At 40.5% G+C, this 25,262-nt stretch overlaps 1 protein-coding gene across 1 annotated transcript in view; it reads left to right on the top strand.

Annotated features, from left to right (window-relative positions):
• Nucleotides 1-25,262, top strand: part of CSNK2A1 (casein kinase 2 alpha 1) — a 54,746-nt gene that overhangs the window by 25,860 nt on the left and 3,624 nt on the right. The window contains exons 2-11 of the mRNA XM_025931924.2: nt 4,076-4,285; nt 6,289-6,400; nt 12,454-12,555; nt 13,069-13,119; nt 14,469-14,528; nt 16,013-16,096; nt 20,321-20,431; nt 21,354-21,455; nt 23,340-23,440; nt 24,208-24,356. Of these exons, the coding sequence (XP_025787709.1) occupies nt 4,185-4,285; nt 6,289-6,400; nt 12,454-12,555; nt 13,069-13,119; nt 14,469-14,528; nt 16,013-16,096; nt 20,321-20,431; nt 21,354-21,455; nt 23,340-23,440; nt 24,208-24,356 (973 nt within the window). The 5' untranslated portion in view covers nt 4,076-4,184. The remainder of the gene's footprint in view (nt 1-4,075; nt 4,286-6,288; nt 6,401-12,453; nt 12,556-13,068; nt 13,120-14,468; nt 14,529-16,012; nt 16,097-20,320; nt 20,432-21,353; nt 21,456-23,339; nt 23,441-24,207; nt 24,357-25,262) is intronic.

Below are 25,262 nucleotides of genomic sequence, written 5' to 3' on the forward strand. Positions count from 1 at the left end.
CTGTTCCTCTGCTTGTCCCACATCCAGCCAGAGTGAACTCTTCAAAATGTACACATGGGTCACTTTTCTGCTTAAAACTCAACAGTGAGGGGTGTGTGGGTGGTTTGGTCAGTTAAATGTCTGACTCTTGATCTCAGCTTGGGTCTCGATCTTGGGGTCTTGAGTTCAGGTCCTGCATTGGGCATGAATGTAACCTACTTAAAAAACAACCCCTCAATGAGTTTCCATTATCCTTAGTTTGCAGATAAAATCTTAAAGGCATTTTTGTCTCACCCTTGTTCTTCCTTGCTTGTTATTCTATTTCCAAGGACTAGCAGGATGTTTTTTCATAGTTGATGCTCATATACTTAAGGGATGGACAAAGGAAGGAATGTATGAAAGAACCAATCAGTAATTGAGAAAATTAGGCTGTCCCTTTATTTCTTTCTTGTTAGGCTGTATATGAACATACATACATATTTACAGAGGTTGCAAGTGAAATACTATTTCTAAATAAAATGTTTATCTTTAATGAGCTCTCCTATCTTTTCACTTCCCCTCTGTATCCCCAGCCTGTCACTGATCTTCTGTCCCTCTTTGTGCCATTTTATTTATCTGAGGTTGCTGAGGTACAGTTCAAGGACTCTCTCTTTTCTTCTCCCTATATAGTTCATGAAAGCCAACCATTTGAAATTCCTGTGAATGACTGTCTTACTATAAACAGATTATTTGGTATGCATGATAGTAAAGTGAAGCACCTGTTCCCGGTGTTGCAAAACTGCAAGCAGTCCTCCCACTGGAGAATCAAGTCCGCCGTTTCATTAATTAGGTCCCAACTGATGAGGACAAAGCTGCAAGGGTCAGACAAGTACTTGAGAATCTCAGGAGTTTCATTAGTGAGTAGTCTTGCTCTCCTCTTCACAGAGAATGCCAAGGCCTTAAGAAAGCAGAGGAAGACTGGGTGATAAGACTGATAGATACATGGACTAGTAAATGGGAACTAGGGAATGTTTTCCACGTGACTCAGGTGATTTCCCAGAGAAAAAAATGAGGTCTCATTTTGTAATGTCATGTCCGCCCATGATTGGCCCTCTGAGGCTGGGAGTTAACTATACCTCCTGCAATTCTTGTATTTTTTTTTTAAAGAAAACATGGTTAAATTGGTAAATTTTATGTTATGTGTATTTTACCAGTTTTTATAAATCACGTTATTTCAACAAAAAACAAAAGTGGTACAAAGAACATCTGTATCCCCTTTACTCAGATTTACCTATTGTAATATTTTTTTACCCCATTTGCTTTATTATGTGACTGTACTCTTGTGCACACGTAATCTACCATCTAAATGTTTTTATCATTTGATTTCATAGTATTGTTTTTTTATACCATTTCTCCCGCTCCAGTACAGGATACAGTCTAGGGGTAGGACATTGTATATAGTCATGTCTCTTTAGCCTTCTTTTTTTTTTCTTTTATAGTATTGACATTTTTGAGGATATAGTGTATCTCCCCCTTTTTTTAAATTTTTTAAATATTTATTTTTGAGAAAGAGAGAGAGTGCAAGCAGGGGTGGGGCAGAGAGAGAGGGAGACACAGAATCCGAAGCAGGCTCCAGGTTCTGAGCTGTCAGTACAGAGCCTGACATGGGGCTCAAACTCAAGAACCCATCTCATGAACTGTGAGATCATGACCTGAGCTGAGCGGAAGTAAGGTGCTTAACCCACTGAGCCACCCAAGTGTTCCTCCCCCCACCTTTGTAAAGTAGGCTTCACGTCCAGCATGGGGCTTGAACGCATGACCCTGAAATCAAGAGTCTGACCCTTTACCAACTGAGCCATCCAGGTGCCCCATTCCCTCACTGCCCCTTTTTAATAGAAGCTTCCTCATTTTCGGTTTGTCCAATGTTTCCTTGTAGTTGAGTTGAGGTTACACAACCTTAGCCAGAAACTTACATAAGTGATACGTTCTCAGGTTATAAAATCTGGAGACTCAATACATTTTTAATTAAATGCAGAGTAAAGGGGATCAGCAAATGCTGTAGGATTCTCTGAAAAGATAAATAGATTGGAATGGTCAGGGGAAGACATCACAGTTTACCTATTATGTAGACTTAGTTTACTGATTTGGTAGAAAGCGTGTTTCTAAATGTTTACCACTTTTCCCTTTATGTCAAATTTTGCATTAGTTCAGGTAACATATATTACTGTCTTCTACCAGTTTCTATTAAGTTTCCTCCTGTGTTAAATAAATCAGGAGGAAATTATTTGTTTTAAAATTTTTTTTTTTAATTTTTTTTTAACGTTTATTTATTTTTGAGACAGAGAGAGACAGAGCATGAACGGGGGAGGGTCAGAGAGAGGGAGACACAGAATCTGAAACAGGCTCCAGTCTCCGAGCTGTCAGCACAGAGCCCGACATGGGGCTCGAACTCACGGACCGCGAGATCATGACCTGAGCCGAAGTCAGCCACCCAACCGACTGGGCCATGCAGGCGCCCCTATTTGTTTTTAAATTTAATGAAATCAGGTATGACTTTCAAATGGCACAATTTGAAGGATTAAGGATCTATAATTAAGGATCTACTGATTATTATGCAAGATTCCTGAATGATTTGGATTGTTACAAAAAGACATTGAACTTTGATGTATGTCTTTATTCCCTTCCTGGTTTCATAACCATTAGAGTCAGGCTAACAGTTGGTACTCCCGGCTTTGCCACTGTTCTATCTAGTCTTTTAGCACTCCTACTTGAGCTATGGAAAGCTACTCTTGCCAATGATTTCTGTGGAATGTATAAATGGTAGTAATGTTGATAGGTCTGTCCTCAATGCCATTTTTCCCTTCCAGGCTGTCTTATAAAGAGCATCCAGGGGCGCCTGGGTGGCGCAGTCGGTTAAGCGTCCGACTTCAGCCAGGTCACGATCTCGCGGTCCGTGAGTTCGAGCCCCGCGTCGGGCTCTGGGCTGATGGCTCAGAGCCTGGAGCCTGTTTCCGATTCTGTGTCTCCCTCTCTCTCTGTCCCTCCCCCGTTCATGCTCTGTCTCTCTCTGTCCCAAAAATAAATAAACGTTGAAAAAAAAATTAAAAAAAAAAAAAAAAAAAAAGAGCATCCAAACTTTAGATGATGCAGAATAGAATTAGGGCCAGCATGGTTTTAAGTATGTTTCTTGTTTTTTGTTTTTGTTTTCTTTCTCTTTTTTTCTTTTTCTTTTACTTTCTGGGTAATAGGAAACACTGTGGTTGACACAGTTGGGATCTAGTCATTGGTTAATAGGTAGAAGAGTCAGAGGTATATATTTTTTTTATTTTAGCTTGTATTTTTTATTTTTCTTTTAATTTACATCCAAATTAGCATATAGTGCCGCAATGATTTCAGGCATAGTTTCCCTTAGTGCCCCTTAACCATTTAGCCCATCCCCCCTCCCACAACCCCTCCCGTAACCCTCAGTTTGTTCTCCAGATTTATGAGTCTCTTCTGTTTTGTCCCCCTCTCTTTTTCTATATTATTTTTGTTTCCCTCCCCTTATGTTCATCTGTTTTGTCTCTTAAAGTCCTTATATGAGTGAAGTCATATGATTTTTGTCTTTCTCTGACCAATTTCACTTAGCATAATACCTATTCTCCAGTTCCATCCATGTAGTTGCAAATGGCAAGGTTTCATTCTTTTTGATGGCCGAGTAATACTCCATTGTGTGTGTGTGTGTGTGTGTGTGTGTGTGTGTGTGTGTGTGTACACACATACACATATATACCACATCTTCTTTATCCATTCATCCATCGATGGACATTTGGGCTCTTTCCATACTTTGGCTATTGTTGATAGTGCTACTATAAACATGGGGGTACACGTGTCCCTTCGAAACAGCACACCTACATCCCATGGATAAATGCCTAGTAGTGCAATTGCTGGGTCGTAGGGTAGTTCGATTTTTAGTGTTTTGAGGAACCGCCATACTGTTTTCCAGAGTGGCTGCACCAGCTTGCATTCCCAGAGTCAGAGGTATATTTGAGGCCATTATTATAACATGTTTTTTTTTTTTCTTCACACATGCTTTTTAAAAATAATTCCTTGGACTTTATGCATTTTGTGTTTGCAGTTTGAAGAAAACAGGTCTGAAACAAGGTCATACCCCCAGCTGCTTCTGAACACATTGACTGCCAGATCTCCAAACATCAAGTCCACCTTCATTCGCCAACCTGTCTGACATGTCGGGACCCGTGCCAAGCAGGGCCAGAGTTTACACAGATGTTAATACGCACAGACCCCGAGAGTACTGGGATTATGAGTCACATGTGGTGGAGTGGGGGTAATTATTTCCTCTTACTTCACTGTCCTCACTCATAGGGTTGATTCTTGTGTACTTGTTGAGTAATTTGTGTTAGGAATCCTTCCTGACTGCATTTATAAACCTCAAGATTAAAACCTGATTTGTGTTTTCTTTTGCAGTGAAGAAGCAACGTATTGCTTTGGCAAATTAACAGTTTTGTTGGGCTTACCATTTAAAAATTACTTCTGTCTCTTATTCTTTTCTTGGACTTACATATTCTGGATAAAAGGCTGGTAACAAAGAGTTACATGTCAGCTTGTCTCACCTAAGGGCTTTGTAGTTAGGTGAGAATTAATACTTGAGAGATTTTAAAAACCATACTCTTATGTAAAGTATTTTTGAGGTCAGAGAATGTTGTCCCATGATGATACTGAAGGATGAAACAGTTCTCCAGAAAGATGTCCTCTTTCTGATAGAAACAAAATTAAACCCTTATCAGCGTTTACTCTTACCATGAAGCAAGCCATGTGTAACGTGGATTTAAGCCCCAATTCCATTTTGAACAGTTGCAGTCTACCTCCGTAGTTGTGTTTGCCCCTATTCTCTCTGCAGTCTCATTTGGATGTTTGTATCTCTTGTCCCAACATGTAGGTATTTAACTGATCAGGTCATACTAACTGTGACAAAAGCATTTTGACATCCAGTGCAAAAGAAAGCAATTTGGAAATGCATAAAGCAGTAGCTCCCACATGCTACATTTTATATCTATTCACATGTGGTGTATATAACCTGTAAGTGGTTAAAGATAGTCTCCCAATATTGACATAAGGGGGTATGTAATCCTGATTGGGCCATGATTCTTAACAGTAAATGCATTGCCTGTGCACAAGGAGTTACAGTGTGCTTCATAGATACCATCAAGAACCAGTGGTACAATATCAGTAAATGTTGTTATTGATAACCGAACAATTCCTCACTTGTCACAGGCTTCAAATTCTAGGAATACTTGTGTTTTGCTAACAAAATTTGAACCACTGTCTTTGAATTGAGTGCTTTGCACTTAGTTCTGCTTAAATAACACTAAACAGCCCTTCCGAGGTTTGGCATGGCACTCTTGGCTCACATGCATTTGTTTTCTGTGTCTGCCACAGGAGAACTCCACCAGAATTAAGAGCCTCCTCCCCCAGACCTGCCTTAATACAGTGTCCCTTGTCCTTAGTACCATCTGCCTTGTCTGTTCATTTCACTTTCTTTTTGGCTGCTTGAGGACAATGGATGGCTAATTTGTTACATGTTGGATTTTCAGTGCCCCCAGCAGGAGTAAATAGAATTTTGACTTACTCTTTAAAGCAAAGTCATCTAAATTGTAATCAGAGGCAGGGATAAAATGTTGGCATTTCCCTTATTTTTTACCTCTGATGTTGCTAGTGGTCATGGAATATGGGTAAAAATAGAGGAAGGGGCCCCTAACTATGATTCATGATCTGTAGTGTGATTTGCAAACTTTTTACATGGACTGTCCTCAGAGTTTGCCTTGGAGGGCAAGTGGGAAGTCAAGCCTATATGTTTGAAAGCCACTTACCTGCAAAAAGGTCCATGAAAAATCTGCTTCTAATGTGTGGCTGAATTGAAATATTCTTACAACATGAATTGACTTCCTGCTAGGTGCCAACACCGGGCCAGGCACGAGAGGACAGAGATATATAAAAATTATCCTCCAAGGGAAAGCTGTCTGTTGTTGGATATAAACACATAACAAACCCTAATATAAGGTAGCTATGTGTGGCATGCCAGTAGAAATGTAAACAGTGTGGGATTTGAAAGAATAATTGAAAGGCTTAAACTTTTCTAATTCTAGGATTTAGAACACACATTTTTAATTAATGGCCCGATTTTTAAAATACAGAGAAACCAATTTGGGAATTATTTGAAATGCCTTTTATTTCTTTTACTCCTACTGGTAGTAGAGTTTTTAAAGTTAATTAGTGCCTTATAGTTTGAACTTTTAAAATCATTGTGACTTTGACTTTTTTTGTTCACAGTAATCAAGATGACTACCAACTCGTTCGAAAATTAGGCCGGGGTAAATACAGTGAAGTATTTGAAGCCATCAACATCACAAATAATGAAAAAGTTGTTGTTAAAATTCTCAAGGTGAGTATAAGAAGAAAGAGATGATAATTTCAGAAGTATTTGGGATTTAGATTTTTAAGTAATAGTGATACCTTTTTTTTAAAGTAGCGTTTGAAAAGGTTTTTGTAATGCTTTAACGCTTGTATACTGTATTCTCTGAAGTTGATAGACGAGGTTATCTGTTGTTGTTGTGAAAGAGGGCTCAAGTGAGCAAGAGGCAGAGAGGGAGAGAAAGAAGTGGGGCTCTCCCGAAGCGGGATTCGAACTCACTAACTGTGAGATCGTGACCTGACCTGAAGTCAGGTGCTTAACCAACTGAGCCACCCAGGCGCCCAGAAGAGGTTGTCTTTATTTGACAGATCAGGAAATTGAAGCAAAAGAAGCAATTTGGCTCAAGTCATACAGCTCAGCGAGTTTGTGTCAGAGGAAGGGAGTAAAGGTTCAATCTTCTCTCTCCTAGGTCTTGCCTAATACTGATTTCCTATATTTTCAGTTATATTCTATCCTTTTGTTTTCAATAAGTTGTTACCTTTTCTGTGTGAGGATAAGGAGTCCAAATGCAGGCCTTTAAATGGCAGGCAGTTGCCGTCTGTGCAGCTAGTGTGATGTAAGTGCCTGCGACGGGTACTGCTGTGTGTGCTCCAGCTCCGGCTGGTAATTACTTCGCAGTAGTGCAGGTCCAGTGTTGCTTTGATACTCTTCTCCAAAAAGAAAGTAAAACTTTGTATTTATATATGAATTCCCCTGATTTTTAAGTGTTGGCTCAAGAGTTTTTAAAAACACTACAGGAGTGCCTGGGTGGCTCAGTCGGTTAAGCATCTGACTCTTGATATTGGCTCAGGTCATGATCTCTTGGTCCGTGAGGTCGAGCTGACAGCACTGAGCCTGCTCGTTATTCTCTCTCTCCCTCTCTCTCTGCCCCTCCCCCACTTGCTCTTTTCCATTCTAAAATAAATATATAAACAAATACATACATACACACACTGTGTAGGCCAGGTTTGGCCAGTGGGCTACCAACATGCAACTTGGAAGTTACTTACGACTGTACTGTGCACTGTCATATGCCAGGAACTTAGCATATAGTTCCTTGCTATAGGAACTTTCCCATATTTGATACTAAGAAGCAAAGGTTCCCAGACTTCATCAATTTATAACCACCCATATTGTGTCAGTAACTTTTAAGTAGTTAAGTCCAAAAAACAAAAAAATGTTTAACTTGGGTGCCATTTCAAATGTTATACACTGGGGCACCTGGATGGTTCAGTCATTTAAGTGTCCAACTCTTGATTTCGGCTCAGGTTATGGTTTCACAGTTCATGAGATCAAGCCCCAAGTTAGGCTCTGCACTGACAGCACAGAGTCTGCTTGGGATTCTCTCCCTCTCTCTCACTCGAGCACATGTGCACACCCTGGCTCGCTCGCTCGCTCTCTCTGTAAGTAAATAAATAACTTTATAAAAATTTTAAAAACTAAACTGTTATACACAGAAATTGAAAGAAAATATAACTTATTTTATGCTTATATGACCATAATTGATGAGCTTTGGGATATATACATCTGTTGATCACTGCACAGCTTCTCGAATGTTGGAATCATTTGGACACTAATAGACTCATTTCCTTTCCAACATTGGTTTTTCTGTAGTACTTACTTTTTGTCACAGGAAGGGCTGAAAACCCAGCTTTGCAAAAATACACCATCAAAAGGAATGTAGTGCAATCTAATGTTGAAACTAAGAACAACCTCAGGTTGGTAGTATACTCTTTCCCTGGCGGATTTGGATATTAATTGATATTTCCCTCAAAACTTAAAAATCTCACAGAACCCCTATGAATTTGTGGGGGATGCCTTGGCATACCTTTTGGGAACCGGAAAGTTTATCTGTCTTATGTCACATGTAGGAACAGAACTAAGCCCGAAATTAGAACATGTGGATTCTAACCCAAACTCTAAAAGTAATTAACCTTGGTAATCCTTTTAACCTAAGATGTTTTGTTCATCTGTGCATATGAGATAATCTTGCTTTCTCTGTCTTTCTCAGTTGTTATGGGGATCAAATAAAAAATTATATAGAGGGTACTTGGGTGGCTCAGTAGGTTAAGTGTCCAACTCTTGGTTTTGGCTCAGGTCATGATCTCATGGTTTGTGCGTTTGAGCCCCGCATTGAGCTCTGCTGACAGTGCGGAGTCTGCTTGGGATTCTCTCTTCCCCTGTTTCTCTGCCCCTCCCCCCGTCTCAAAAATAAATAAGTAAACTTAAAAAAAAATTTGTATATAGAAATATACTTTAGAGGTTGAAATTCTGTGTAAATTGTAGGATGATATGTATGTGGAAAGGGATATGGTAAAATAAAGTGAGGTGTTATCTAGTGTCATAAAAGGCACAAATAGTTGGTCTCACAGTTCAGAAGAAGCTGGTGGTTAGGGAAAGCTCCCAGGAGCTGTTTTCAGGCTCTGAATGGGGGGAGGATTTGGATAGGTGTGGGTGGGAGTAGAGAAGGGAAGAATCCACAAGATAAGAAAAGAGGAAGAAATAAGTGAGAGAAATGTTTCCTGTGGAAGATGTTGAGTGACCATGCATGGAAGGTGAACTTGGAAAGGAAAGTTAAATTGGTGGTCAGCTGGAAAAGATAATCTCTGCATTTCCTTCAAGTCTTAAAAGGTAGCTCAGTAGGTTGGGCTTCAGACTCTTAATTTCCGCTAAGGCCATGATCTCACGGTCTTGGGATTGAGCCCTGCCTCAGGCTCCATGGAGCCTGCTTGGGATTCTCTCTCTCCCTTTGCCTCTCCTTCTGCCTCCTCCTCTGCTCCTGTGCATGCTCTCGCTCTTTCTTTAAAAAAAAAAAAAAAAAAAGGTAACGTGATTTTTCTCTCTTCTAGGTTGTTGGGAGTCATTGATGATTTTGAGTGAAGGGGGGTTTGGAAAGATTTTTTTTTTTTTTGTACTCCAGTCTTTTCCTAACTGTACTGTATATTTCACTGTAATTATATAGAAAGATGGTTGTAAATATAGATGAAGTTCGTTCATAAAGTCTATTTAAAATTTTTGATCTCTCCTACCTATTTATTAAGACAAAATAGTTGCATTGATCACATTAGAGTTTAAGTCACCCACCTGGTCTATCACAAACCAGCTGTGTAAGTTCACAGATTTTAAGGATTCTGTAGGAAAAAAATTTCATTAACCAGTAGCCTTAGCTATAAGTTTAGCTATAAGCCTTAGCTATAGCTGGCAGTTGGGAAATAGTGATTTAGTGGAAAACAGGTGATAGATTGATGGGTTAGTCCCTGGAAAGTAGATCTCCCAGATACTCTAGCAGATCACAAAGATCTGGTAGTTGAAGCAAAAAGAGGAAACTTCTGATCAGCTTGCTTCCCAGTCAGTGTACTGAGTTCTAACAGAAGCAAGGCTAAAAGCTGTGGATTGAATTAAATGTAGACCATGGGAGTCTCTACTAGTAACAGTTTCCGTATATTGTCTACTTTGCATTGGGCCCTATTCTATCTGTGATATTTACATTACAACAGTTCTACAAGGCAAGTTATAAATTCAGATACATTTGGGGTGCCTGGGTGGCTCAGTTGGTTAAGCATCCTACTTTGGCTTAGGTCGTGATCTCTAGGTTCGTGGGTTCGAGCCCCATGTGGGGCTCTGTGCTGACAGCTCGGAGCCTAGAACCAGCTTCAGATCTGTGTGTGTGTGTGTGTGTGTGTGTGTGTGTGTGTGTGTGTGTCTGTCTGTCTGTCTGTCTCTCTCTCTCTCTCTCTCTCTCTGCCCCTCCCCTGCTTGCACTCTGTCTCTCTCTCTCAAGAAGTAAATAAACATTAAAAAAAAAAAATTCAGATACATTTAAGTGCTTTTCCCAAAGCTGCATAACTACAAAGCTGGATTTTGAGGATGGTCTGTTTCCAAGACTTGCTTGTTTCTGTAGCTCCTGCTTAGAACTTAAGACAAGGTTAATTTACAGTATGGTTTGGTAGTTCCTAGACCTGGATTATCAACCTAGGAAGTATCTAAGAATAGCTCTCTAACTCCATTCTCAAGATTCTGATTCAGCAGATCTAAGTGGGACCTGGGAATCTGTATATTTAAGAACGCAGGTAACTATTAGGGACACCTGGGTGGCTCAGTCAGTTAAACGTCTGACTCTTGGGGCGCCTGGGTGGCTTGGTCGGTTAAGCGTCCGACTTCGGCTCAGGTCATGATCTCACGGTCCGTGGGTTCGAGCCCCGCGTCGGGCTGTGTGCTGACAGCTCAGAGCCTGGAGCCTGTTTCAGATTCTGTGTTTCCCTCTCTCTCTTCCCCTCCCCTGTTCATGCTCTGTCTCTCTCTGTCTCAAAAATAAATAAACGTTTAAAAAAAAAAAAAAAAAGTCTGACTCTTGATTTTGTCTCAGGTCACGATCTCCCCATTTGTGAGTTCGAGGCCCGTAATGGGCTCTGTGCTGGCAGTGCGGGGTCTCCTTGGGATTCTTTCTCCCTCTTTCCATCCCTCCTCTTCTTGCTCTCTTTCTCTCAAACTTAAAAAAAAAAAAAAATCCAGGTGACTGTTGATCATGAAGTTTGGTAACCACTGATCTTGTTGATGAAGAGACAAAACGTACTTAAAACAATTTCTAAGAATTCTATGCAGAATATTAATAGTCTGAGGTGACCGATGCCCTGCGAAAAACCTTGTGGTCCAGTGTAGCAGATACGGGCTACGTGTGGCTTTTGAGCATTTGAAATGTGGCTAGTACAAATGGAGATATGCTGTGAGGATAAAATATAATTGATTCCAGAGGTTTAGCACAAAAAAAATATAAATTATTTATTAGAATTTTTATGTTGATTTACAGGTTGAAATGATAAGATTTTGGATATATTTTGTTAAATATATTAAAATTAACGTGGTCTGTTTCTTTTTACTTTTTTAATGTGGGTACTAGAACATTTAAAATACACATGTGGCTTGTATTGTATTCCTTTTGGACTATCACTGTTTTAGACTATTTAGAAGGAAGGCTTTGTGGAGGAAGTGCAGTTGGACCAAAGCCCTCCCCAGAAAAATGAAAAGGATTTCTGTACGGGAACCGATGTAGAAATGATGGGTGAGGACAAAGGCACATGGGAGATATACTCAAGGGACTCTGCAGAGTGGTCTTTTTAAAATGGACGCAGCAGCTCATTTATAGGAATATGCGTGATAAAGCTAGGCAGATACTATGGGTTGTGTCCCAGCCATATTCTGAGATATGTGCTCTTGTCGATCATTTTTACCCATAATGAAAGGCTTACAGAACTTAGGTAATTTGCCCCTAGTCACACAGCCAGCAATGAATGTAAGATTCACGTTACGTAGTCTGATTCCAAGTCCCACATTTAACCATAAAGTTATGCTGCGCAAAGATGATTTGGTCATCCTTGCTGTTGGTCCTGACTTCCTCTCTGTAGGGTGGGGGAAGTCAATAGACTTAAAGGAAGGAATGGAAAGAGCCCATGTTTCATCCTAATTGTCAGAGACTTTTACAAGCTATGTCTTAGTATTACTAACAACTTACAGTCCTAGTTTGTATAGTTTTAAAAAGTTAACATGCGGGGCGCCTGGGTGGTTCAGTTGGTTGAGCGACCGACTTCGGCTCAGGTCATGGTTTCACAGTTTGTGAGTTCAAGCCCCGCGTCGGGCTCTGTGCTGACAGCTCAGAGCCTGAAACCTGCTTCAGATTCTGTGTCTCCCTCTCTCTCTGCCCCTTCCCTGCTCACACTCTGTCTCTCTCTCAAAATAAAATAAAAACATTAAAAAAAAATTTTTTTTTTTTAATTAAAAAAAATAAAAAGTTAACATGCTATGATTGATGACGAATTAAATGCTAGTTCTGCAGAGGTTTGCTCTTTGGGATGAACTCTTTTTTCTTTCAACTCAACATTTGCTGAGCCCCTGCAGAATCCCTGGCACAGGGCTAGGAGAAGGGGATTCAGAGAGGAGATGGACACATACCCTTTCCTTCAAAGAGCTCCTAAATAGCCATTTATGTATTACATTTGCATGTTGAAATACTCTGAAATAATTTCACTGATGTACTTTTACCCTTTCAGCCAGTAAAGAAGAAGAAAATCAAGCGTGAAATAAAGATTTTGGAGAATTTACGAGGCGGTCCCAATATCATCACACTGGCAGACATTGTAAAAGACCCTGTGGTGAGTATGGTAGGCGCTGGCAAGGCCCACCAGGGCTGAGGTGGTGTTTGACCTGGAGCACAACTGGCCTCTTTATTTTCCCCCTCTACCGTTAAGTCCTGCTTTAAAAGTGCTTAATCAGTTATACCATTTAACTAGCTTGGGTCTTTCTTTCAAAGAGACCTCCACCCACAGACTATTTCTTATTCTTCTAGGCTAAGAGACTGATAGCACTGGAAACTGAAATGTGTTAATCCATTTTGCAAACTCAGGTCCGATGCCGATGGGCGATGGGCGCATTGTCGGGCTGCCTAGAGCCTGGTGAGACTTCAGCTCCATGTCTTCTGTTTGAAATCCATCCCAAAAATGACCTAAGTGTGGTGGTGATCAGAGTGGGGAGGGCTCGTAGCAATAGAGGGTTTCCTACTACTGAGGCAAGGACTACCAAATTCACCACGTAGTATCTGCGAACATTGTGCCTACTAAAGCTGCCAGGGCTATTGCTAATGTGTGTTTTCTTTTTCTTTCCCCTAGTCACGAACCCCTGCCTTGGTTTTTGAACACGTAAACAACACAGACTTCAAGGTATAATATATAACCAACCATTTCAAGGTGTTGGGTTTTTAGACCACATAGAAAGCCTTTTAGCAATGTTACTATTAGAAGAGCTTCCTTCTAACATGCTTAAAAAGAGCTTTTCATCCTTACTTTAGAGAATTTATCCTTATTTTAAGATAGAGAAACTCACGTAGAAGCAATGTCTACTTTTCACATCTTGGTATTTCACTCTTTTGTTTGTTTTGTGCTCTTTTTAATTACCAATACATTTACTTCTCACCACCTTTACCATTCATTTGACAGTTTCTACAGATGTCAAACCTAATAAAAGCCACAGCACGTGTTCAGTCAGGATCTGGCTGTAGGGCATTTCACGTTAAAACAACTGTATTCAAGAAGGAATACATTGTATGTGTACAAGCAAGGACTGCTTATACATTGGGATCCCTCAGAAATTCTGGGCTATAGATCTTAAAAAGGGGGTGGGTAGAGAAGCGTGGTACAAACTCTGGTATAATACAGACCTCTACAACAGATCTCTGACTTCCAGCCCATCTGGTAGCCTCCTTATTTCAAACAGTTCTCAATTCGAGTACAGCAGAGGAATGTGGGCACTCTCTTGGGTTACAAGTGTAAAGGTACTTGACTTGCCTTTTCACAGTCCTGTAGTAAGAATGTTATGTATCAGTAAATGGGTGAATCCTGTGAACCCTTTGCTGGGAGGATGAAAAAAAGGAAAGTAAGTATTTTAGAAGCAGAATGATAACTTCAAGGAAAACTGTCGGGATATCACTAACAGCTGAATGATACGTAGATTTAAAAAAAAAAAATCTGCAGCTTCTTGGAACCTGGAAAGGATACACAACAGTTCAGAGTTTACTTTCAACTTGGGATGGGAATAGTTCTGTCAAATTGACAGATTTGGCGGGAAGCCATCTTGCATACCAGCTGGTGACCCATAGTGCCTATATAACTCTATACATCAAAGGTGGGTTAGTTCCCTACTAAGGAAGGTGTGTATTTGCCAAAATGCCTTATATTGGAAGGTCTGGAGGTAAATGCAAAGCAGACTAAACTTCAAATGTATGGTATCAGTGCATGTTACATATGTAAATTGGTACATTCCCAACAGTGGGTTATAGCTTAAGCAATACAAGTTTAACTAAGTCTTCACTTTTGCATATAGAGTTAAATACCCAAAGTATCTCTTTTAAAAAGTAAGTTTCTGTTGGAGAAGTAGAGACTGATGAACAGACACATCCCGGAACTGTAGCAAACGAGCCAAGTCTTGGTTTGAATTACTACAAACAAAGATGAGAAATTGCCTTCCTATCAGCATTATTTCACAGCTTATATGTTGCATTTGTCTTTAACAGCAATTGTACCAGACGTTAACAGACTATGATATTCGATTTTACATGTATGAGATTCTGAAGGTAAGGGAACCTGGGATACTAAATATCTTTAGTTTGCTCTTCCTTTTGTTAAATGGTCCAGTTAACTGTGGAGAAGCCAGTGAATTAACTTTGGAAAGTATGTTGAAAGAAGGGGCCTCTTCATGTAAGTGTTTAGTTAGTTAATAGCATCAGAACCCTGTGCTAATGAAAGCATTACGGAATAGAGTCTAGTAGGAACGTAATTTAGAATGCTTTGGAAATGGTATTTGGAAGTGAGCTGGGGCCCCTTTAAAAAATACTTGTAATCTCCATCGTACTCCTATGAAAGTTACAATTAGATTGTCAAAACTCAACAAAAATAACTTCTGATATGCTGGCTTGTGGTATACTTTATTTTACTTAAAATTCTACAAGTAAAACAGTAAACTTCAACTCAGCCCTCAAAGGGTCATCGTCCTAAGGATTATGTAAATCTCTGCTCAAAGATTGCTGATTTAGAGTGGACTTTGATTTCTAACATGAGATCACCAATTGTCTTGCTCCTAGTAAGCATTAAGATCATCTCTATAGATGAGAAAATTGTGAAGAGGTGGCTAAAGATTCTTACTAAATGAGGGTTGCTATAAAGCCTGCATTTGAATTTTAGTAGTACCCTAAAGAGGCTGTCCCAACAGAGATATTTGATCTCTCCATTGGCTCCTGCAGTATTGTGACAAGCGTGACTTCACAAAGTTAAAGGATATACTTGTCTAGCCCTGGAAACCATAGGAACCGAAGTTGCCCTTCAGGAAGGACAAGAACTTAGCCAATGACATCAGCTGGCTTAAAGGCTCGGATTAGCAAACCCCAAAGGTTATGCTACTCAGTTCACCTTAGTTTGAGATTGGACATGGTTTTCAAATCGGATTTGATGTAATAAATCAGGTACAGGACAAACAATAAAATTTTTGGCTTTGTGGGCCATAGGTTCTTTCTCACACTATCCCTGTGGTAACACAAAAGCAGCTAGAGATGACACATAAACAAATTGGTGTGGCCGTGTTCCAATAAAACATTCACGAAAAGAGGCAGCAGGCCGTATTTGGTCCGTGGGCTGTGATTTGCCAACCTCTGTTGTGTGCTCTTAGCTGCTAGAAGATTATTGTTCTTTGAATGAGAGGTTTGTAGAACAGACCGGTTTTCTTGTTTTGAGGGGTCTGTGTTTCTGAAAATGATCCAGCCTTTGGGTAAGGGGGAGATACTGGAAGTGTTGCAATTGGTATATACTTTTGGTGTTTTTCAACAGAAAGGATGTTGAAACAACAGTGTAGGGACAGAACTTGAAGTTCAGAGGCTCTGAGTTTTCTTGACTATGGGATCTTGGGGAAGTCTCTGAAGAAGAGCTGTGGGAGTGATTGTCCTGTTCTTGACTCACAGGGGTTTTGTGAGGCTACAAGGAAACCTCTGGTAAAAAAAGTAGACGACTTTAAGAAAGTCACTCTTAAGCAGGCTAACTCTTTCTTTCTTATCTGTTCCTCCTACAGGCCCTGGATTATTGTCACAGCATGGGAATTATGCACAGAGATGTGAAGCCCCATAATGTCATGATTGATCACGAGCACAGAAAGGTAAAGCGATAGACCAACAAGTCTTATTTATCAACATGATAGAGTTTAGGCACTTGATAAATGTTTGGTAAATGAATGAACTCATTAACAAATCATAATGTTGAAACCACTATCATATTCCTAAGAATACTATCAAGAAGGAAATAGATTTGGGGCGCCTGGCTGAGTCAGTAGGTGGAGCATGCAGTTCTTGATCTCAGGGTCGTGAGTTCAAACCCCATGTTGGGTGCAGAGATTACTTTTAAAAAAGGAGGGGGACGCCTGGGTGGCTCAGTCGGTTAAACGTCCGACTTTGGCTCAGGTCGTAATCTCATGGTTCATGGTTTTGGTCCTCATGGGGCTGTGTGCTGACAGCTCAGAGCCTGGAGCCTGCTTTGGATTCTGTGTCTCCCTCTCTCTCTGACCCTCCCCAGCTTGCACTCTGTCTTTCTATGTCTCAAAAAGAAATAAACATTAGAAAAACAACAACAACAGATTAGTGGGCAAAACATTAACTTTGGGCAGGGAAGCTGGCTTCTAGTTTCATTTATTAAATAATTAATCTCTTGGGAAACTCATTTACCTCCTTTTTCTTTTATAATGGGTATAATAATAATTGCTCTGCATGCCACTAGACGATTATGAGAGTTAAGTATACACGACTGTGACATAGATAAAATATTCAGAAAATGCTGCTGCTTATTAGCAAGTGTCATGAGGCCCCCGAACTTTACAAATGCTTTTAATGAGAGCTGCACTGACCACATGACTTTATAATCAGTTTCTTAAGGTGACCAAGCTCACCTTTTATAGGCAGTAATAGCTATCTGTTGTATACTTTGGGGACATAGTTGATTTATTCATTCAACTAATATTCATTTAGACTCACACTGTTTAATAAGTATTGTTCTAGAGGCTGGGGATATATGTGTGAGACAAATAGACAAAAAAATTCTTGTCTGTAGGGAGCTTGCATTTGCAGGAGGCTGGTGGGATAGAAAGTTAATAGTGATGTTCCTGGAAGAGGGACACCTGGGTGGCCCAGCTGGTGCTGACTTTGGCTCAGGTCATAATCTCACGGTTTAGTTCATGAGTTCGAGCCCTGCCTCAGGCTCACTACTTGTCAACGTAGAAACCGCTTCGGATCCTCTGTTTCCTCTGATCCTCTCTCTGCCCCTCCCCTGCTGATGGTCTCTGTGGTGATGTGGAAGAGAAATCATAAATAGGGAATCGTAAAGGGTGTTAGGGTTTTAAATAAGGTTGTAAAAGAGAAGGTTTCATTGGGAAGGTGACACTTGAATGACATTTGGAGGGAACAAGCCATGTAATCTCAAAAACAAATGTGTCCCAGATAGAGGAAATGGCAGGTGCAAAGGCCCTGAGGCAAGAATGTGCCTGGCATGTTGGATAGATAGAGCTAGATAGAATGAACAAGGGGGAGCGAAACAAAATGAGATCAAAGAGATAGAGAACCACATCATGTAAAACCTTAAAGATCGTTGTCAGGCCTTTTCTCTGAAGATGCAGAGCTTTTTTTGCAGGGTTTGAGCAGAGGGTTGACATGCTGTCACTTAAATTTTTAAAAATTCATTACACATCTTTTAGAACAATTAAAAATAGTGACAATACCACATGCTGGCAGGGATGCAGAGAAACTCCATCTCTAATGCACTGCCAGCAGGAACATGGAGTGGCCCAGCCATTTTGGAAAATATCAGACTATTGTTTCTTAGTTTGTTGGTTTCTTTTTTTTTTTTTTAACGTTTATTTATTTTTGAAAGAGTGCAAGCAGGGGAGGGGCAGAGAGAGGGGGACAGAGGATCTGAAGCAGGCTCTGCACTGACAGCAACAAGCCTGATGTGGGTCTTCAACTCACAAACTGCGAGATCATGACCTGAGCCGAAGTCGGCCACTCAACCAACTGAGCCAGCCAGATGCCCCTACTTTGCTGGTTTCTTAAAAAGCTAAACGTATGCCTACCAAACAGTCCGGGAGTATGGCGTTTATCCCAAAGAAACAAAAAACTTAGGTCCACCCAAAAACCTATATATGAACATAGCTTTATTTGTAATAGCTCAAAATGGAGAAAAACCCAAATGTCCTTCAGTGGGTGAATGGGTAATTGAACTGTGGCATTATGTGGTAGTATTACTAAATAGTATTCTTCAGCATTAAAAAGGAAAGAACTAGGCGCTCCTGGGGCTGGCTTAGTTGGTGGAGCATGTGACTCTTGGGCTCAGGGTTGTAAGTTCAAGCCCTGTGTTAGTTGTAGAGATTATTTAAAAATAAAATCTTTTTTAAAAAAAGGAAAGAACTACTGCTAATGCACCAACTTGGTGAATCTCATCCTGAGTGAAAAAAAGCAGTCACAAAAAGTTACATTAATGGGTCCATTTTCAAAATGACAAAATTGGAGCTTGAAAACAGGGGTTGCACCAGGGGTTAGGAAGTGAGGGGAAGGGATAGCACAAGGGATGTATGTGGTGATTAAACAGGTCAATGTCTTCTGGAAGTTACATGAATCTACATGTGATAAAATTGCAAGAACTACACACAAATGCATGTATATCAGACTGAAAAATAAGATCTTCCTGAATCATAATCATTTTTAAATGAAAAGCTTTTGCTCTTTCAAAAGTAGAGAACAGAGGCGCAGGGCAACAGTGAAAGCAAGGAGACCAGTTAGGAAAAGAGACTGTTCCAGGAAGTCAAACAAGAGATGGTCGTGGCAGTGGATGTGATGATCACGGTCAGAATATGCTAGAGCCATTTGTCAGATTTGCTGTGAGGTGTGAGGGAAACAAGAACGCAGGGTGAAAATTTTTGGCCTGAACGACAGGATGAATAGAATTACTTTTAACTGAGAGGGGAGAGGCTGTGGGTGAAGCGGGTTTTGCAGGGAGTGTTCAAGAGGTTTTGTTTGATATGTCTACTGGGTGGCTAAAAGAGTCAGTTGGCAGGAGGCACAGGCTGGGGAGTCTAGCGGGGAAAGACTGAGGTGCTGTGTGTGAAGCCATAGACCAGAAATGGTCATCTGGAAGTACTTGTTGATTTAAAAAAAAAAAAAAGGTCAAGGAGAGCTCTGAGGCACTAATGTTAAGGGGTTAAAAAGAAAAAGCGTAAAAAGGTTATGCTTTCTTTTGTACTTTTTATTACATTTCCACTCATTGCTGATACAAGGTAAACGCTGTACCTAGTTAACAGTGAACTTACGTGGACAGGGCCAGAGTGATCGGGCATTACTCAGGCCCTACTGCTTATACTTGAGATCATGGTCATGCTTTGCACAGTGAGCAAATAAGGTTGCCTCTTGGGCTTGCCTACTGCTTTTTCCATTTTGAGGATACAGTTTGGTCAGAATTGTTTGTGTGGCTTTTCCCTTACTTCGTTCACTCAGCAAATATTTTTTTTTTTTTTTTTTTTGTGTACTGGGCATTATGTTGCATTCTAAAAATTGCAGAAATGAATTACACAGTCTCTTCCCTTAAGGAGCTTACAGTGCATATTGAAAAAGAAAGATAGAAAATGAATATACAGTAAAGAGTTGTAGGTTCTATTAAAGAAATATATTTGGGGTTCAGGGGACTAAAGGCATGGGTTAGTTCTACTTGAATAATTAGAAAAGACTTCATTGAAGGGCTAACTTAAATATCTCAAAAAATAGGGATATGTTTAGTAGGAGTCTAGGTTGGATAGCAGAAGACATTCTAGTCAGAAGAGCAGTTTGAGAAATTGTGCAGAAATGCAGAATAGATGGTGTTTTTCGGAAACTAGAAGTCTCACTGGAGCACAGGAACTAGATCATGGAGAACCCTGTATGCCAAGCTAAGAAGTTTGATTTTCATTCTAAATGCTGTATAGAGGTAGTCACTGGAAAGGTTTCAGTAGTGACATGGCTGGTATTTTTAAGAGTATTCTTTTTTCCCCCAATTTATTTATTTATTATTATTATTTAACGTTTATTTATTATTGAGAGACAGAGAGAGACAGAGCATGAGCATGGGAGGGCCAGAGAGAGGAGGAGACATAGAATCCGAAGCTGGCTCCAGGCTCTGAGCTGTCAGCACAGAGCCCAACATGGGGCTCAAACCCACCAACTGCGAGATTATGACCTGAGCCAAGTCGGACACTTAACCGACTGAGCCACGCAGGCACCCCTTTTAAGAGTATTCTGATGGCAGTGTGTGGGGTAGCATGAAAGATAAAATTGCTCATGATTTATTCTTCCCTTTTTTTAAATTTCAGCTACGACTAATAGACTGGGGTTTGGCTGAGTTTTACCATCCTGGCCAAGAATACAATGTCAGAGTTGCTTCCCGATACTTCAAAGGTCCTGAGCTACTTGTAGACTATCAGGTGAGAAGAGAAGGGCGGATAAAATTTCGGTCCTGTGTTTTGCACATAATTTGTAAAAATGTCGTTTTGTGCATTTGAGTAGGCCGTTTATGCACATACATGGCTGTCCCTTTTATATGAATGTAAAACATGAATCACTTCAGTTCATCCATCATAACTTGTTCTTATTTTCATAACGTCAGGAGAATATGAATAGATCTGCATTTGATCCTAACTGAAGAGAAGGTACACCAGAGATACTTTTTGGAGTCAAATTGAGAATTGTAAGGTTTAACCAACCTTAAAATAAACTCAAAGATGTTCTCTTGTGATTTTCCTAAATTGTATTTTAAAGACCTTCCCCTTGACCAAAAAAGAACAAAAGCCCTCTTTCTCCTCACAGGAACAAAATCCTTGGGAGTACCTTTCATGCCCGCTCCTCGCAGGTGTTTTTATCAGACACATAGAGAAGTTCAAACTCTGTCCTAGAAATGGCTTTTCTGGGATCTTGAAGCTATAATGCAGAGCCCAAAACACATTTTATGCATAAAAATATTCTTCACAACATTGTTTATAATGGTGATGAAAAACAAAACACTATCTAATTATAGGAGAAATTAAAGATTAAATTCTGAAACATTTATGCACTAAAATAATGCTACACATTAAAAGGTTTCCATGGCCTGTAACAGTTTGGGAACTTCTTAGGTAAGTGAAAAGAGTAAATTCCAAATAGTATACAGATTGTTTTGAAATGGGGGTGGGGCAGGTATATAGAAAAAAGACTGAAAAGAAATACATAAAGGTGTCAACTGGTTTTTGGACTTTTGGACTTTGGGTCAGTGGAGTGATATATATTTTTAATAGTAAAGAGCAGTATTTTCTTTTGAATTACAAGATATTTCATGTATGATAACTAATTTTTTTTTTTACTTTAATGCAGATGTATGATTATAGTTTGGATATGTGGAGCTTGGGTTGTATGCTGGCAAGTATGATCTTCCGGAAGGAGCCATTTTTCCATGGACATGACAATTATGATCAGGTGATAATTTTGTTCCTATTAGGGAACTTACTGGTCTAACTTAATGATGGCTAGATCTGCCTACCCATTTAGAAACTACTACGGATCTTGCTAAAGTACAGATGACCAGCCCCCACTTGAGACTTGTTAAATCAGAATCTCCAAGGGGGGGCCCTACAATATTTTCAATTCATTGCTTATTCAGCCAAACTGACATTGATTTTCAGACTGGTGTTTTGGGAGCCTTTTGAAATCAGAGTTTTTCTCTTAGTCGTCTTAATTTGCAGTGCTTGCTTTATTGCAAGATATACGTGTAAATTTTTTATTTTTTTATTTTTATAAGTTTACTTATTTTGAGAGAGAGTGTGAACAGGGGAGGGGCAGAGAGAGAGAGAGAGAAAATCCCAAGTGGCCTCCAGGCTGTCAGCACAGAGCCCGACGCAGGACTCGAACTCATAAACCATGAGATTGTGACCTAAGCCGAAACCAAGAGTCAGATGCTTAACCGAATGAGCCACCCAGGTGCCCCTGAAAATTATTTTATAAAACATATACAATTAAAAGAATACTGGTTTGGGGCGCCTGGGTGGCGCAGTCGGTTAAGCGTCCGACCTCAGCCAGGTCACGATCTCGCGGTCCGTGAGTTCGAGCCCCGCATCGGGCTCTGGGCTGATGGCTCGGAGCCTGGAGGCTGTTTCCGATTCTGTGTCTCCCTCTCTCTCTGCCCCTCCCCCGTTCATGCTCTGTCTCTCTCTGTCCCAAAAATAAATAAAAGGGAAAAACGTTGAAAAAAAAATTAAAAAAAAAAAAAAAAAAAAAAAAAAGAATACTGGTTTAAGAAATAGAACATTACCTTAGAATCTCTTAGTGTAAGCTTTCATTCAAGAGTTGTTTCCCCCAACATGTTGGGAATGTTTCCTCCAACGTGTTGGGTTTATATGTAGTGTTTCTGTGATCCTTTTGTCTCTTTATACGGATTAAGTTGATGTTTGTAGATGATGTTTTTTATACTAGCTTCACTTCCCCATAAAGAACAAGGGGCCTTTTCTTTCAGAAGAACCTGGAATGATTCTAGGACATTGTGGAAGGTACTGTTGCCTTATTTGAGCACAATGACCATTTTTAATGAGTCAAAGAATACCACCTGAATTCAGTTAAAAATCAGTAACCCTATTCTCAGGACCATGCAGTCCAGGCAATACAGAAAAAAAGAATAGTCACTTCTCTCAAATAGTTCATAGTCTATCCAGTAAGGGAACTGAACATATAAGGAAATAAGTTACAGTCATAAATGTCAGAGTAGAATCATAGACCAGGTACAAAAGGCAGTTGTGGTGGGAGAGTGGTCTGAATGTACAAGAGCAGCTTCCCAGAAGAAGGGACATCTTCAGTTGGGCTGTGAGGCAGGACAGTGCTTGATCAAGGAGACATTTCAAGGGGAAGGAAGCAGGTTATAAGACCATTTGTTCGGGTGCCTGGGTGGCTGAGTCGTTAAGTGTCCGACTTCAGCTCAGGCCGTGGTCTCATGGTTTATGAGTTCAAGCCCCACATCGGGCTCTGTGCTAACAGCTCAGAGTCTGGAGTCTGCTTCGGATTCTGTGTCTCCCTCTGTCTCTGCTCCTACCCCGTTCACGCTCTGTGTCTCTCTATCCCTCAAAAATGAATAAACGTTAAAAAAAATTTTTTTTCTTGCTTTTTTCCTGACACCTTCACATTGAGTGATAATTTAGGGAATTTTGTATGGAAATCCATTCCTGCCATGCAAAGAAATTTGAAATACATTGTTAGAAGTTAGCATTCATACCTGTAGTCATGGTGACCCCTTTCTGTTAATTCAGTTAAAGCCGGTTGATTTAATTATGTAATGTGTTTGTGGTGTGGGTTTTTGTGTCTCTTCAATCCTAGTTGGTGAGGATAGCCAAGGTTCTGGGGACAGAAGATTTATATGACTATATTGACAAATACAACATTGAATTAGATCCACGTTTCAATGATATCTTGGGCAGGTAAGTCCTAAAACAAAATAGTTACATTTTCTTTGCCAACACACTTTTCTCTGCAAGTATGTCGGTGGTCTGGCCATGCAAGGTGCTGCATGAACGGGTCTGTTGTAAAAGGATTGCACCAAATGGCCTATTTCCCAGATTCACTTACCAGGAGTTTGAGTGTGGAGATTATGGTTACAGATTCCTGTCAAGTGAATGAAATGTTTAGAGTCAAAAACCAAAATCTCTTGATTTAGCTTGTTTCTCCAAATGACAAAAACCCTCTCTAAGGGAGAAATAGGAAAAGGAAATGCATGCTTCAAGACTGATTTGCAAACCGTGAGCGCTGACAATAGGAATTAGACACAATACGAATCGATTAGCCACTTAACTGGAGGAGGTGGACTTGCCTGATGAAAAAAGGCTTCTGCTGGCTAAGTGGCAGAGATGCCAGGAATTGCTGTGGGGGTGGGAAAGAGGCCTGGTGACCCAGCCACCTGACCTCTTTGCTACACAGGACAGGAGCCCTTAATCCTATCAAGTAACCTGAATTATGTTTTGTAGAATCGTGAGGACCCAGATTTCTCTTTTCTGCAACACTGCTATTTCCAGTCTCTCCAATTAGCTTTGTTGTCTCCCTAGTGGCAGAGGGTACATGACCTACTCTCTTGAGTTCTGATCTCTCTTTGCTATTGGCTGGGCTCCTAGCCACTAAAGAAAATGTAGGAGTGAAATGTTGGGCTTCTGTGCCCCTCGGTCTATTTCTCATTCCCACTTTGGCTCTACAGACACTCCCGTAAGCGATGGGAACGCTTTGTCCACAGTGAAAACCAGCACCTTGTCAGCCCCGAGGCCTTGGATTTCTTGGACAAGCTGCTGCGATATGACCACCAGTCACGGCTTACCGCAAGAGAGGCCATGGAGCACCCCTATTTCTGTGAGTCTAACTATCCAGTCCACAGAGCCTGTGCAGGCCCACCCAGGAGACTGTACAAGGCAGGGGAGAATATATGTTGTGAAGAAAGCTCTGGGCCCAATAATTGAAATCCCAACTGCCTGTAGCTTGCCTTCAAGTTACTTGACTCACAGTGAACCTCTGTTTCTTCAGATGGGGGACGGTAATGGCAACAGTCTTGCAGAATTGTTGGGAAGACCGTGGTTGTTTCACAGGCTACTTGACCCGTGATCACTCCTAAACAAACTGCTTTACTTCCTGTGTGGGAGATATTTCTCAGTGGCTAGTCTGGAGTAGTTGGATTAGAACGGCAGCCTTTTATCTGGCCTTGTCTGGCACTCGTTCACTGGAGAGAGTCAAGGAGGTTTGAGTATCTTATTGTATGAACATCTTGACCTGGGTTTGTGAGCATAGCTAACTGTGCTGTTCTGAATGTAAATGCCACTTAGTCCCACCCCATCCTCACTGTGACATTAGCCTTAACGTTGGATCACTCCTTGGGGATTGGTGGGATGGTTTTATAGTGAACTGATTATAATCTTGCCCACTCTTCTGTGCCTGACGCAAATGGACAGGCTGATTGAGGTGGAGAGTGAGGTCTGTGGTAATAGCATCAACCTGCACAAACCTGTAGCTTTTGCCCATTTGGCACCATGCTTGACCAGCTGAGCTGCGGACTGAAATAAAAGCAATTTACTCTGATAAAATATTACTGTCTTGGCCAGGTTAGATTGTATTGTCTCATTAAAACCTAACAAGATCCAAAAAAAAAACTAACAGGATCATTTTGTTTTAAATTAGCTTTTCTACGGATAATGACCACATCTTCCTTCCATTTGGTTTAAGAGTTGGCCTTTACCACAGTTTGATAGGAAAGATAATCCTATT

Source organism: Puma concolor, chromosome A3, assembly GCF_028749965.1.
Source record: "Puma concolor isolate L17-30 chromosome A3, mPumCon1.1.hap2, whole genome shotgun sequence".
In the NCBI taxonomy this organism is placed as follows: domain Eukaryota; kingdom Metazoa; phylum Chordata; class Mammalia; order Carnivora; family Felidae; genus Puma; species Puma concolor.